At 39.7% G+C, this 15,571-nt stretch overlaps 1 protein-coding gene across 1 annotated transcript; it reads right to left on the bottom strand.

Moving 5' to 3' along the window:
* Nucleotides 1–727: 727 nt before the first annotated feature.
* Nucleotides 728–5,817, bottom strand: tent5aa (terminal nucleotidyltransferase 5Aa). Its single transcript, XM_046848400.1, has 2 exons — nt 4,528–5,817; nt 728–4,104 (listed from the first exon to the last, which is right to left on the bottom strand). Exons 1-2 carry the CDS (start codon nt 4,954–4,956, stop codon nt 3,325–3,327), a joined length of 1,209 nt encoding a protein of 402 aa, XP_046704356.1. The 5' UTR covers nt 4,957–5,817; the 3' UTR covers nt 728–3,324.
* Nucleotides 5,818–15,571: the final 9,754 nt, after the last annotated feature.

Here is a 15,571-nt window from a genome sequence, read left to right as displayed (position 1 = left end):
TGTCTTCCTAGTTCAAAGGTCAAATGTTTGCTGTAGAAGAACAGTATAATCCATCAGTTAGATGTTTTATATATAATGCTGTCTGTTAAAGGTCTGATGTTCATCATTCTGCTTAAAACACTGTTGCATTTCTGTTTAGCTGCACTATCATAGGTATATCATTAGACAGCAGCTCTTATCAGTAGAGTAGCTCAGGTTTGAGTCCTTGCTGGGAGAATTTGATGAGCAGGCACAAAAGCAAAAAGATATTAACAGCTCAAAGTTGTTGATGTCATTCTTTCCATTCACCTGTCAGGCAGCAGTGGTATTATACCAACCTCTCTCTCTTTAACTCTGTCTTTGGTCTGGACCGTACTGCGGCCTGGCAAACCTAGACCAGATTTTTCCATTGTCTACAAGAATTATGCCCAAAACAAGCAAAGGATAATTACAATTTAGAGCAGTCATAATATACTTTATATAGACTTCCTACAGTAAAAAGTATTATTATGCCTGTAACCTCACATTTGTATATACTTCTACAGTATATTTTTCCACATCTTTTATTTCTCCTAATGAAGGCGTATGAAAGGCACAGCTAATTAGATTTCTGATGCGCAGATGGTTTAGACTGTCGTGGTTCCAATAACAGGAGCAAATTCTGGCAAATAAATCTTCAAAATTTTCCATGTGACAGTGCGAGGACAATGTAGTTCAAGGAATGAAAAGCAAAGAATGAGTTCACTCGTGTTTTTCATCTTTTATTGAGAAAAAAAAAATCCTTTAAATGTTCGACCCATGGGACACATCAACAATATTTGCAAAAGAGCGATAAAAAAAAAAAAATCAAACATTTAGCAGCTTGATCACACGTTTCGAAGCGGATTGACAATTATAATGTATAATACATATATTCAACATAACAAATAACAAAAAAAAAAAATGTATTTTTGGACATTTTTAAGCGATTTTGTTGCACTGTGCAACACGATGGTCTGCTATTTGCTTAGAATTTTTTTGTTTGTTGATTATTTATTTATTTATAACTTTTTTTGCCAGCTAAGCAACACTAAACTCTCATAGCTTTCATGGGGCGTGTGTAAATTCCTGCTGTGTGCATCATCCACAGGACTCCAGCAACAAACGTGACAAAAAAGTCACTCAACAAACAAGGTTGCACGTGAATCACAAAAACGACAAAAGAGAACATGAGCATATAAAATAACAGGATAGAGAAAAATATATATAGAACATTTAAGATTCTGCTTCATTTAGCAGTAGACACAAAGCATAGTCTATGCACAGGCTCCTCTCAGCATCACTGCACTGTGCTATCTATAAACAACTAACCTGACAAATCCAAACCTGGCAGAATGGAGAAAACAGGGACCATTCTCAAATTAATTGCTGCCTCGTTTACCCCAACTACATTTTGTTACAAGTTTATTGGCCCTTTATTTCTGTATTTCACAGGCACATTCCTTTTTCAAATGCTGGTGTTGAAGTGTTTGTGTGCTACACTTGAATATACTATATTTAAGTATACTGGGTCAACATTGTTCCTGTTTATGTCTCCTTAATAATCTGTGGCTAAGAGCGACATCATTTAGAGCCGAAACAGGCGGTCCTGATTAAAAACTATATGCAGAGTGAGATGAACCCCTTCACCAGCTGCACCCATCTCCCCAGCTCTCACTCCCTCTCCTGCTCCTCCTCAGCTCTCCCATGCACTCTTTCACACATTCCCCCATTCCCTGCCTTCTCCATCTCAAGTTTACATATCTCAGCCGTCCAGACATGCTTCCTCTTGTCGCTATTAATCAAGAACGAGTTCTGCTCTGCTTGCAGGAGCCGAATTCCGAGCTAACACTGAGCACACAGAACGGTGAACCCGCGCGAGGAAGCTGAACACTGCCGGTTTTAGTCTCATCGCTTCAGCATCGACTGAGGAATTCCCTGCTAGGTTGTTACATCAAATACTGTCCCACCTTCAGAAGTGCCTCAACAAATATGTTCCCTCAGGGCAGCGGGGAAACGCACTCCCCTCGCTCTGTTAAATAACATGGCTCTTTGTTTCCTAGCGCAGCATGCCTTTGACTTTCCGTTCTCACCCGACACAGGATTTTTGTCCACTTGTCTGTTATAAGCCAACAGAGATGAGAATTCAATGTGAACTGAAATGTACAAACTAGGGTCATGCTGCATTTTGCCAAACCTACAGAGCTTAAGCAACAAAAAAAATCGGAAAAAGATCTAAACTTGTTAATTATGACACATACAGTAACAAGTGTGATAAGGGAGTCGTTTCCATGTGACTCCTGCTCATTTACAAGAAACAATAAATTAGGAGATAGATAATGTGGCTGAGTAATTTTCTTCAGTTTTAAAGCAGTGTTTCAAAAATAGAGCACCACAAATATCGAGATGTTCTGTCTTAATCTCTCTTCTATAAATTTGAAAAATAGCCTTTTCTCATCCGCAATGATGATGCTGTATTGACTTTCTAACAAAATGACTATCTAGCCGGCCATACATTCACAATCTTTGAGTCCCTTTGTAGTCTATGACAATCACTGACTAAGTTAGTTTATTCACAAAGAGCAGAATGCTCAGCGCAATTCCCTTAACATTCTGCATTAGGCACTTAATGTTTCACATATACAAATATAGACAGAACTACCTTCAAATTTGGGCAATAAAAAGAGACAATCATAAAATCTTTGGTTTTGTAAACACTCGTTAAGAATATGACTGCTTTCTAAGACGTATTTTTTTTCCCATTTTAAATAAGTTATCCCCTCACCTTTTTGTGTTAGATCAAACGTTAGAGCTCAATAAAGAATCCAGCTCTGTATTTTTTTTGTCTTCGGTAACTTCGTACACAGACCACATGAAGAAAGGCTGCTGCACCCATATGGTCAGCGTGAGAGCTTTCCAAAACACAGCAATAATAAAGCCAGTCTCTGGTCAGGTATTTATCGACTGTCCATTGGTAGCATTATCATGGACTGTTAGATTGCTTCAGAAGAGGCTGTACAGATCGTTCCAGAGATGGGCACTGTAGGGCCACATCAAACCCTCCTGACATCTGTTTAGCAAAGCTTGTCGAAATTACAATCAGAACAGTCAGCTGACTCGTTTACCCCTTGTAATGCAAATTTTTTTTTGCTTTAGTATGCACTCTGAAATTTACTCTGGGGCTTTTCATTCAGAGCGGAAAAGCACAATCATTTGCTCTGGCTTCTCTGAAATGCTCTGGACAAATTTGCAAATCTGATTTAGCTTCTGAGTAAAAATACAACCTTTTGTTTTCTTTCTTTTTTTTTTTCTTGACACACCGTACGCTCAGTTGCAAGGTAACCAGGTTGAGTATGTGTGCTGCTGGCAAGCGAACACTGGCTGCACCTGGGCAATATAGTAATTGCTGAAGTTAGCATCGGCTACATATGGGGCGGGCTGGTAGTAGCAGGTGACGTTTGCCACATTGGGTATGACGTTCTGCTCTGCCAGCACACGAACAGCCAGCATGGCGATGAGCCCTAATGTCTGCCGCCTCTCATGTCCCATCAGGCACACCGTGCTTTCATTTACCACCCCGTGCAGCGTCATCAGATAGTCGTATTTGCGATCCTCCAAGCCCACGAAATGGTTCTGGAGGTAGGATTCCAGTTTGCGCTGCTGCTCGTTGATGTCAGAGAAGTCAATGAAGAAGCGTGAGCACATGTAGCGCTGCAGAGACTTCATCTCGCTCTCCGAGTCTGCTCGAAAGCCCCTCACCAGTAGATGGCAGTACTTGAGCAGGCCACCACCACGGATCTCCTCCGGGTTCCTTGTGCAGATCAACTTGTTGCGGAGGTGCTCCAGGGCCATGCTGAAGTCTCCATACACACTCTCACCAATAATGCTCGGGTGGAACGTTTTGGCCATCGGGTTCTCCGAACATTCATAAAACAGAAGCAGAGAGTCTAGCTTGATCTGAAACGAGTCCACGCTGAACTCAAACTGCCGCCGCAACGAGTCAACAAACTTCAGCTCCACATTCTTGCCTCTGTTGTTGGAGAGTGAGATGAGGCTCCAACGGTCCGAGTCATTGCATACTTTCACCATCTTCTGAACATAAGCTTCCTGTCAAAGAGAGACGACAAAAAGGTGCTGAATGACACTATTCCGAATGAACAAAAATAACTCGTCTTGAAAATTATTTGTATGGAATAAAACAGCTTTGAACTTTAACACAAATCACTCTTGGAGCTCAGCTCCATGTGTAGAAGACCAAAGGAGCTGAGAATGCAGGATCAGCCTTACACTGGTTTAGCACAATCCTCTTAGTAATCCAAAACCAGGGCTTTAACTACTAGTAAAGTTGTCTTATTTTAGTTTTATCTACATTGTAGTTGCTCGTCTGACAAAGCACTTTTAAGGTGGTGTAAATATATTGCAACATTTATTAATATTTCTTATAGAAGATGGTTAATAATAGTGCCTCTAATTACTCTCCTAATAATAATCATAACAATAATAATTCTTACAATTAACACAAATACTTACCTTTAGGGTCAATGGTGTAATTTTCTCCTTGTTGACTCCTTCTGGGAGGAAGTCGAGTAGACAGTCCAGCACTATGTCCTTGACCATCTGGAACTCGCTCTCGCCTTTAAGCTCGGCGCAGAAGATCAGGTCCAGGTCCTTGTAGCCGAGGCCGCTGTCTTCGTGCAGCACGTGGCTGGCGGCTGAGCCGTTGAGACGCACGTCGCGCACCCGTATCTCACTCTGCTCCAGGCGACTCCGCACCGCCTTCACGATCTGCCGCGGCTGCATCTCCAGCGTGGGGAAGTTGCCCCGGCCGTGGATCGGAATGGTCTCGGTCAGTATGCTGTCCAGCCGCTGCACCTGCTCCCAGTTGAGCACGCTGAAGCTGTTCCCCCTCGGAGCGCCGCACTCCGTTGGACTCGCCATGCCACCGTCCTCCTCGGCCATCTCTCCGGAGCAAGAGCGCGCGCAAGGGTGAGAGAGAAATGTCGGATAGAGAGAAGAGAGAGAGAGAGCGCGCGCGCGTTTCAGCTTGGAGAACTTCGCGCGAGCTTCTACGGACGGTGTGTTAAGTGTAAAAGAAACCCTGATTTCATCAATAATAACGATTATCCCCCGAGTCTTTTACACTTATCTACCCGAATTCAGTTGCATTTCTAATTGCACTGTATCTTGGATGTAGAGCATAAAACGGAAGTTCTGTCTCAGTCTCGATTCGGCACGTTTCGTTTCAATTCCCTGCTGTTTTGTATCCGTCGCTTTGCACGGTTTTTAATCCGGTGCTTTCTATAGAGTGAGTGCAGTCGTGCTGCTGCCAGTCGGCTGAGTGTTTGTAAAGCAGGAGGCGCATGGCTGCAGGGCACGCCTATCACTTCACATGAATATTCTATTGGCACTTGGCACAGGCTCCAGGGCGCCCCAGAACTTCTCAGAAGGCGAGCATGGGCACAAGATATTTCTTCTTCTATTGTTTAGATTTTTTTTGTTGTTGTTGCGAGAAATCAAATAAAAAAATAAATGTACAGTTCCTCAGATACACTTTGCATGCCAGATTATATTCCCACCACAATATCCCTTGCACACCACGATTGGCATTAAAGTGCCACATGCATCGACGTGCTTAATTAGCTGGGATTCTTTGATGTCTTGTGTCCTACAAGTTCAGCATCTGGTGTGCCAAATGAGCTCTGCAATCTCCTTACTGACCTCAGTGCTGGGCATTGTGAGTGACAGCTCTGTTCACCATTAGTGTCTTGCTGCTAATGAGCACTGTCAATCACACCAATGCTTCATGGTTCATTTTCAGCAATGCAATTTAAGATAACTTTCTGAAACTGTTCAAAAAAAAAAAAAGCCAGTTGTTTACATTCTTGCGAAACCATTGTTGTACAGTTATTGATATCTCTGCATTAAAATGCTTGTTTATAAAAAAAAAAGCTGTATAGCATATTATACATAATATATGAGCGTGTGTGTAGATTATGCAACATGTATCTTATATACAGCAGTTCGCTTGAATAACCGATGAAGGAATTTAGGATGGTGTACTTATAATTATATTGAACACACAAATGCATAACGTCAATCTACCCTCTATAATAATTATAGTTCTTCACACAGTGCCTAATTTGGTGTTAGTATACTGCCCTCTACAGGAATACTAGAAAACAGTCGTATGTTGTAGTCTATCAGAAAATTAACCTTAACTAAGTAAAAAATTAATACTAATAATTTTTTTAATTATAAATGTAATTTCAAAAAATGTTTTCTAAGCACAGTGAGCATATACTATAAAAGTATGGACACATTAGATTTAAAAACTTATTGAAAACAAAAACTTAAAATTAAATGACCTTTAGCACATTTTTTTTTCCACAAGTCTCTGGTGTGATCTGAACCAAAAGCCACATTTAGGCTTCTTTAGTAAGTAAAGATATACCATAAGTGGCGTTATTTCTTACTTATTTCCTACTAAACACGGTTAACCACATTACTAGGTTGCTGTACAAGTTCCCCTACTGCAAGAAGCAGAACCCGAGGCAGCCGGTCAGTGCTGCTTGGAAAGCACCTATCAAGAGCATTTATTCAATGTGTGTAACATTTTCCCTCTCTAAAAATATACATGCCAAATTGCATTAAAGAGCATCTGACATCTCTTGACAAGTGCAATTTTAGACATGTACGTCAGAAAGTGACGGCGGGAGATAAGTCGATACGCAGGTGCTCTTCAGGCCCAATGGAGGAGTCAGATCTACAGTGCAGTGTTAGCATGCAGCAGGTGTCAGGATCCATTAGGACACAAGGAATCTATCGCTTTAACTCCAGCTTATCCCATTTACTCTAACACAGTCTTAGCCTAGACAGGAGGGCCTGTAAACCTATCCTTATAGCTGGTCATGTAGGGCTGGAATCCAATATAGGTTGAAGATTTCTCTGCTCGAACACACCTACTACACTTGATCCTTAACTGATAGATCATTTAGAAGTAGAGACATCTCCAAACTGTGCAAAAAGAAGCATAATTTAATTCTGTGTAATTTAGGAACAATAATTAACATGCATAATCAAAAACAAAACAAAAAAACTAATTTGACATTAATTTTTTAAATTAAATAATTTTATAATTAATTTTTTAATTAATTTTATAAAGTAGTCTATACGTTTCTATAAAGCTGACTGGCGACAATGGCAGTGGTCTTCCCACAGTCTCCTCTTCAGAAGGTAAAATGCTGCTCAATGTATAATAATTGTCCATGACAATATTCAACCTTTCACTATTTCATATAATGAAGTGATTTATGGTATTGGTAGTCTGTTTTGGGTCATCGTGTTTATGCCAATTAGATTGCTGTAGACCTCAGAATACATCTACCTGCATTAATGAATTTTATCATTAATAAGGTTTAGTCAGAATCTTCCAGAAGAAGATTGACACTACGTCTCCTCGTCCACCATGTTTTACATGTTTTAGATCATGATCCTTTGATCATGACCTTTCTTTCTCCACACTTTGACCTTTCCATCACATTAAAGAGGTTCATTTTGGAACGTTTGTGGCTCATCTCTGTATTGCTTTATGAATTCCGGTCTGGCCTTCTGATTCTGACTGCATACAAGTCATCAGATTCTTATCAGGTAGCCACTGCTCTATGTATATCTTATATTTATTTTTTAAACAGTAGATTGTGATACCTTCACCCCTCGCCCTTCAGAGGTTGGTGGTAATGTCACTAACTGTTGTTTTCGGATTTTTCTTTACAGCTCTTACAGTGTTTGCCATAAACTACTGGTGTTTCCCTTGACTGTCATGTTTAATGTCTGATTGTTAGTCTAACTGTGGTTTCTTTCATTCAGAACATTCAAGATTGCTGTATTGGCTACACCAAATGCAGGAGCAATGGCTCTGACAAATTTTCTCTCTTTTTTCAGCTTCAAATGTATTGCTTTTCTCCACTAGACAGCTCTGTGGTCTTCATGTAGGTTTATCTTTTTTAAAAAACAAATACAGTCTTCATTGCTTAAAACAGATGGCAAACCTAATCTAACAGGGTACACCAGGGCAAAAAGAAAATACCTGTCAGACACATGTTCTAATATAATTTTTTTTTATGTTGTTGTTGTTGTTGTTGTTGTTGTTTTTTTTTTTTTTTTTTAAGATATACCAGTATTTATAAATGTCATTTTTGAATTTAGTAGTTAAGAGTCAAATAATAATAAACATGATTATATTATTTTTTTATTCTTTACTGCAAATAAATGTTAATATTTTTCTACATAATTTCCATTTTGGTCAGTGCATGCATTCTAGTGTGATGAGTGTTTCATACATTTATATGTTTCTTTAATTTATTTTGAAAATTTGTATTTTATTAATTCTTTTTAAGGTTTTTGTTTGACTCATTCTCACTTTTTCTATTTTGCTTGTCCAGTATACTCTAGTTAGACCTGAGTTTCCACTGACTTGCTAACACTGTGTGAATCACTGATGACACTCTCTCAGCATGAAAGGGCAGTACGATAAGTGCAGGGTGCAAAATGCCAGCCCAAACAAACATTTTCCAAAAGATGAAAAAAAAATATGGCTGATGACAAAATGAGGTCTTATGGTCTGTTTTTTATTTAATTTTTTTGCCTACCGCATATTTGTAGATATTTGGGGGAAAATATTTAAGAAAGTAAGAAGGGTTAGAGGATATGTCCTAGCTTATTAGAGAGCTAAGCGACAACCATATTTTTTGTGTGGACCACAGAGCAATTATCTGCCTAAAGTTTATTATTTTAATACAGAGAGGTGGATCTGGATCATGACATCATTACGTATGCACAATTCATCGGTTAGGGAAGTTGGTTTTTCTCGGTAAGGTCGTGCTAGTTTTTTCTGTCACCTAGCTTCCAGATGAACATACTCCTGCTGAAGAGCTTTAGCTGATGATTTGCAGAGCAGATCTGCTGTCTACGATAAGTAACAGACTCACATCTTTTTAATTCATTAGAGAGACTTTCAGACATGTAGAATAATTTATATCCCAGCAACTAAAGAAATAAGCGTAAATAAATGTAATCTTGGATTCCTTTGCCAGATTATTACCTTTTAAAAAAAAATATGCACACTTTATATAAATATATTGGCAAATGTATCTATTTGTAGTCCTTCCTAGCAACAGTCTTTAGACCCCTATCCTGAGCAGGACTCCTTATCCCCGGCAATATGCCGAACGTACCCATTGGCATGCAGCACAAGAGTTTACTATGCTGCAGGTAAAGGAGATCACTGATGTCACACAGTACAGCGAGCATGATGAGGATCCTTGCCAACCTCTAGCCTTAATCATTTAAACTTGGGGCTAATGAAGAGCACGCTCATAATCCATGATTAATGGCTCCATGACAGCCAAATGAGATTAAGAAGGCTGGCCTGGTTGAGTTCTTAGCTATAGAAAGAGAGAAACTAATCAGCTAGAACAAACTTTCCAGGACTGCAGAAAAGAAAGTCTAGGCTTAATGAGTCTCACTTTCGCTTGTTTCACACTTTACTGAAACGTGTAGTTAAAATGAAGTCTAACTCAAGCAATGTTTCCTTTATCTGACCTGTGTTACTTCCTCTCTCATCAGTTTGTTCGTTTGCTTGGTCATTCTGCCACTTCCTGACTGTGTGAGCATAAAGAACTGAAATGAGTGAAAGCACCACAATTTTGGATGGATATTTGCTATATTTGCTAGTACTTTACCAAATCTTCTCTAATTGCTTGTTCTTACATTTTATTAGCCAGGGACCCCTTTAGCGCTTTTAAATTAGTTCAGATTTATTTAATGAAAGTTGTTTAATGAGTACAAGAATATTTTGCCTATTCATTTCAACAATTTTGCTTTCGATTCTTGTAAGTATTTACAGTATCTCACAAAAGTGAGTACACCCCTCACATTTCAGTAATTATTTTAGTATATCTTCTCAAGGGATAATACTATAAAAATGTAACTTATATTTTAGAGTAGTCGATGTGCAGCTTGTATAGCAGTATAGATTTACTGTCCTCTAAAAATTACTCAACATACTGTACAATCCATTATTGTCTAAATAGCTGGCAACCAAAGTGAGTACATCCTAAGTGAACATATCAAATCTGTGTCAATATTTTGTGTGAACAGCATTGTTATCTAGCACTGCCTTTATCCTCCTGGGCATGGAATTCACCAGAGCTGCACAGGTTGTTGCTGGGATCCTCTTCCACTCCTCCAGATTTTGCAACACGGAGCTGCTGGATGTTATACGCTTCTCCACCTTCCAGTAAAGGATGCCATACAGGTTACATATTCTGGCCACTCCAGCACCTTCAGCTTCCTCAGCAAGGCAGTTGTCATCTTGGCACTGTGTTTTTTGTCGTATATTAAACTGCTGTTTGACCCAGTTTCTGAAGGGAGGGCATAAGGTTTTGCTTCAGAATGTCACGGTACATGTTGGAATCCATGTTTCCCGCAAAGAACTGCAGCTCCCCAGTACCAGCGTCTCTAAAACGTCCCACATGTGCTGTCCCTCTAATAAACTCATTTCAAATCCTGTCCATCCTTGTCACTCTGAATGGAAACCTCTACATCTTCAGCTCTGCTACCTTCAGCTCCACCTCCTGTCTTTTACTCAATGCCACTGTTTTTAAATCATTCAAAAAAGCAGGTCTCACCACAGTCCTATAAACTTTCCCCTTCACTCTTGCAGATACCCTTCTATCACAAATCACTCCTGCCACTCTTTTCCACCCACTCCACCCTGCCTGCACTCTTTTCTTCACTTCTCTAACACACTCTCCATTACTTTGCACAGTTGACCCCAGGTACCTAAAGTCATCCACCTTCTCCACCTCTTCTCCCTGCAACCGCAACACTCCACTGCCCTCCCTCTCATTCACACACACATAATCTGTCTTACTCCTACTGACTTTCATTCCACTTTTTTCCAGCCTGTACCTCCACCTCTCCAGGCTCTTCTCAACCTGCTCCCTACTCTCACCACAAATCACAAAATCATCCGCAAACATCATAGTCCACGGAGACTCCTGTCTGACCTCGTCCGTCAACCTGTCCATCACCACTGCAAACAGGAAAGGGCTCAGAGCTGATCCTTGATGCAGTCCAACCTCTACCTTGAATCAATCTGTCGTTCCTACTGCACACTTCACTACTGTCACACTGTCCTCATACATGAATATACATTGTATACTCATATACAATAACTCCTCTCTCGGCACTCTGTCGTAAGCTTTCTCTAAATCCACAAACACACAATGCAACTCCTTCTGACCTTCTCTATTCTTCTCCATCAACATTCTCTAAGCAAATAATGCATCTGAAGTGCTCTTCCTTGGCATGAAGCCATACTGTTGCTCACAGATGGTCACCTCTTCTCAGCCTGGCTTCCACTACTCTTTCCCATAACTTTACTGATCAACTTTATTTCCCTGTAGTTACTGCAGGTCTGCACATCGCCCTTATTCTTAAAGATCGGTACCAACACACTTCTCCATTCCTCAGGTAACCTCTCACTTTCCAAAATCTTGTTGAACAATTTTGTTAAAAACTCCACTGGCATCGCTCCTAAACATCTTCTACTGGTATGTCGTCCAACCTACTTTCCACTCTTTATCCTCTTAATCACTTGCTCTAACTTCCTCCTTACTAATCCTTTCCACTTCCTGCTTCACTATCACCACACCATCCAACCTACTCTCTCTCATTTTCCTCATTCATCAGCTGCTCAAAATACTCCTTCCATCTCCTCAACTCACAATCTCACTAGTCAACACATTTCCCTCTCCATCCTTTATTGCTCTAACTTGCAGCCCATTCTTCCAAACTCGGCCCCCCTGCCTGGCCAATCGGTACAAATCCTTTTCTCCTTCCTTAATGTCCAACTTCTCATACAGTTCCTTATATGCCTTTACCTTGGCTTTAGCCACATCCCGCTTCACCTGCTGCTGCATCTCCTTGCACCCCTGTCTACTTTTCTTATGACTCTGTAAATCCCAATTGTTTTGCCAACCTCTTTCAACTTATGCTTTCCTGCACTTCCTTATTTCACCACATCTCTTTGTCTTCCTTTATATTTCCAGATGTAACACCAAGTACCTTTCTAGCTGCCTCCCTTATCACTTCTGCAGTAGTTGCCCAATCATCCAGCACCTCCTCAACACCACCGAGCCCCTGTCTGACCTCTTCCCTGAATCTCACACTACAGTCTTCCTCCTTTAGTTTCCACCACCTTATTCTTCTTTCAGTCCTCACTCTCCTTTTCTTCTTCACCTCCAAAGCCATAATACAGACCACCATCACAAGCTGGCTAGCTACACTGTCTCCTGCCAACACCTTACAGTCTCCTTCAGGTTGCATCTCTTACATAGACATTAAAGTCTGCCCCAATCACCAATCGTTCCTTCCTAGATACACCTTCTACCACTTCCTCTAACTCACTCCAGAATTTTTCCTTCTCCTCGAACTCACAACCCACTTGTAGAGCATTGATACTGATGACATTTATCATTACCCAATCAAATTCCAGCTTCACGTTCATCACCCTATCAGAAACTCTCTTCACCTCCACTACACTTTTACTGTACTTTTCCATCAGAATCACCCCTACACCATTTCTCTTTCCATCCACACCATGGTAGAACAGTTTAAACCCCCCTCCAATGTTCCTGGCCTTACTCCCTTTCCACTTGGTCTCCTGAACACACAACATATCTACCTTTCTCCTCTCCATCATATCAGCTAACTCTCTCTCTTTACCAGTCATAGTACCAACATTTATTGTACCAACCCGAACCTCCACTCTCCTATACTTCTTCTTTTCCTGCCTTTTCTGTAGACATCTTCCTCCTCTCCTTCTCCTCCTTTGGCCAACAGTAGCCCAATTTTCACCAGTACTCTTTATTAAACAATAACATTACCTGTGGCGGTCATTGGTTACCCAGGCCTCGACCGACCTGGTATGAAATTCCGCATCCATATATATGATTGGTCACGTTTTACACTGGATGCCCTTCCTAACCCAACCCTCCCCATTTATCTTGGGACCGGCGCTAAGAGTGCACTGGCTTGTGCAACCCTAATGGCCAGGTTAAACACTGATCTACATATACCTTTTTAGTACAGCTGATATACAACACACCCTAAAAGATGACACAGTGGTCCTTACAGTGTGATTCATAGTCTACATTTAATGTACATATAAGGTTAGATTCAGGTTTATTGTTTTACATGTTACATATAAAGGCAACGAAATACAGTTAGCATCTGAAGTGCATTGGTAGCAGTGTAAAATATTTACATATGTACAGTTTGGTAAAGCTAGGATATATGTATAAAAATAATGATAAATTAATTAATAATATGATGTGAATAATACGAATATAAATAAGCAGTACATGGAGAGTTTACTGGTGTAAATAAAAGGAAAAGGTGTAAGGTACAAAACCATTGAGGTAACCTCAGTGACATGTTTGTTTATTAAAAGGTCTAGTTTTTAAATATGAAAGCATGAAATATTTCTGTCAAGTTGTTCTTGATTTTCTAAAAGGGGTTGTACCTGGAATGCTTCAGGACCCCAAGGTTCAGCTTTTTTTTTTTTTTGAGAGTGCTGAATTGATGATCAAGTGACATTTTTGCTACTTACATAATCAGAGTCAGAATCAGGTTTATTGGCCACACACAAGGAATTTGGTTCCAGCTGTTAGTGACTCTCAAAAATACAGACATAAATATCACTATACATTTAGCTTGGACTATACAAGACAAAACAGACAAGACAAGACAATACAGACTATACGAGACAATACAGACAATGTGAGACAATATAGACAGTACGAGTGACAAATAGGAATACAGAGTATCCGATTTAAGCTTAAACTTGGACTCGGCTTCCTTGTACACAGATATAATAGGCATATTAAATTCACACAGCAAGACATCTTTGAAGGGTCCTAAACAAATCTGTTTCTGGTGTTGCTATTAGAACGGTCTGTGTGTGAAGTAGAAATTCACTTTCTAGAAAATATTCTCTCTCTTTTTTCTTAGTCTTCCTATAAAAACACTGAGATATCTTGGGTGGCTGAAGGGCTTCCACGTGGCTTCTTCACGTGATGGTAAGAAAGCCATTTACCACTAAAGAATGTTTTCATGTATTATCTTTTCTGATAAGGGAAAGAACACACTGTCAAAGCAAACATGATTTCATAGTTAAACATGGTTCTATATTATATTGAATACACACTTTGTGGATTGATGGCCATTGTATTTGCAAATCATCCAGGTGCCAAAGAGCATTACTGTTAGCTAAAATTGACACTACTGATTAGGTAATCAAAAGTGACTCAACTTATTTAAGCAACTTGCCACAAAGCATCAGTTTCAACTGTGCATTCTCAAGAGACTTCTTCTTTCTTTTTAGTAAAGAGCAGAAAAAACTCCCAATTTTTAGTACAAATATTATGCAATGAACATTCTGCTTTAATCATAGGGCAACACATTTTATAAATTGCTGCAGTCTGATAAGGTTTAAAATAACCTCCGTTGAACATTTGTATCATCTTGTATGTTCCTATTACTTCCTCATATTTTTCTTTTAAAAAATAGGAAAAGTACTAAGTACAATATAAACCAGCAAATTGCATTAGCATTGTTGTGACATTGTACAGTATGTACATATACAATGTACAAAGCATTCATTCGACTTTGCTGATATCTTAAATGAGTATGTTCAGCTGGGCCACACACATCTAAGGGCAGCACATTTTGCTTTTGTAGCTCTGGAACTGCAGAAATAGTGTAAACAATAGTGTAAATAGGGTTGCAATTGATAGTGATAACCACAGACAACCACAAAACCAGTAGTTTTAAAACTGCGTGGGAGAATTGCTAATTTTCTTTAGCGTCTTAAATATCCCCTTCCCTACAATCATGCTATCGACCCTGCAATCTTCTCAAGGCACTAAAGCTAAAGTTTCATTCACAAGGCATAATTGTCTAAATGAAGAAATATGCTTTGGTGTGCATGGATGTCAAGATGTCTTCACGACCTTACAGTGTTTTTTTGCCAGCCCCGTGAAGCGTCTGCTCTCTAACTAACCGAGTCAAACAAGTAATTGCTATTCACTTCACAGGACTCATGTCAAATGACTAAATGGCGCCATGTCAGTAATTATAGCCTATTACCATCCTTAATCACAAAGCACTTTTTCTTTTATGAAGATGTCATCCAGCCCGCTTTCAAAATCACACTATTAAATGACATAATGAACCCTCAGGATGCACAGAGAGAGATCTCTTAAAAGGGGAATCAGCTGGCTGATTAAATGTAAGCATCAAATTCATCAATAGGAAATCAAAAGGAGTGCATGGGTGAATATGTTAAAAGAATAAGGGTGATGCCATGAAAGATAACTGATAACGGTCTCATTTGGCTCATTTTGGAGAGGACATCATTTTGAACTTTTCTTGTGGAGAAACTGTTGTGTTCATACTGAATAGACGGACTGCATGAATAACTGTTTAATAATAATGACACACTGACTTG

This window comes from Silurus meridionalis, chromosome 4 (assembly GCF_014805685.1).
Source record: "Silurus meridionalis isolate SWU-2019-XX chromosome 4, ASM1480568v1, whole genome shotgun sequence".
NCBI lineage: Eukaryota > Metazoa > Chordata > Actinopteri > Siluriformes > Siluridae > Silurus > Silurus meridionalis.
The sequence above is the reverse complement of the archived record's forward strand: the minus strand, read 5'-3'. Positions and strand labels throughout refer to the sequence as shown.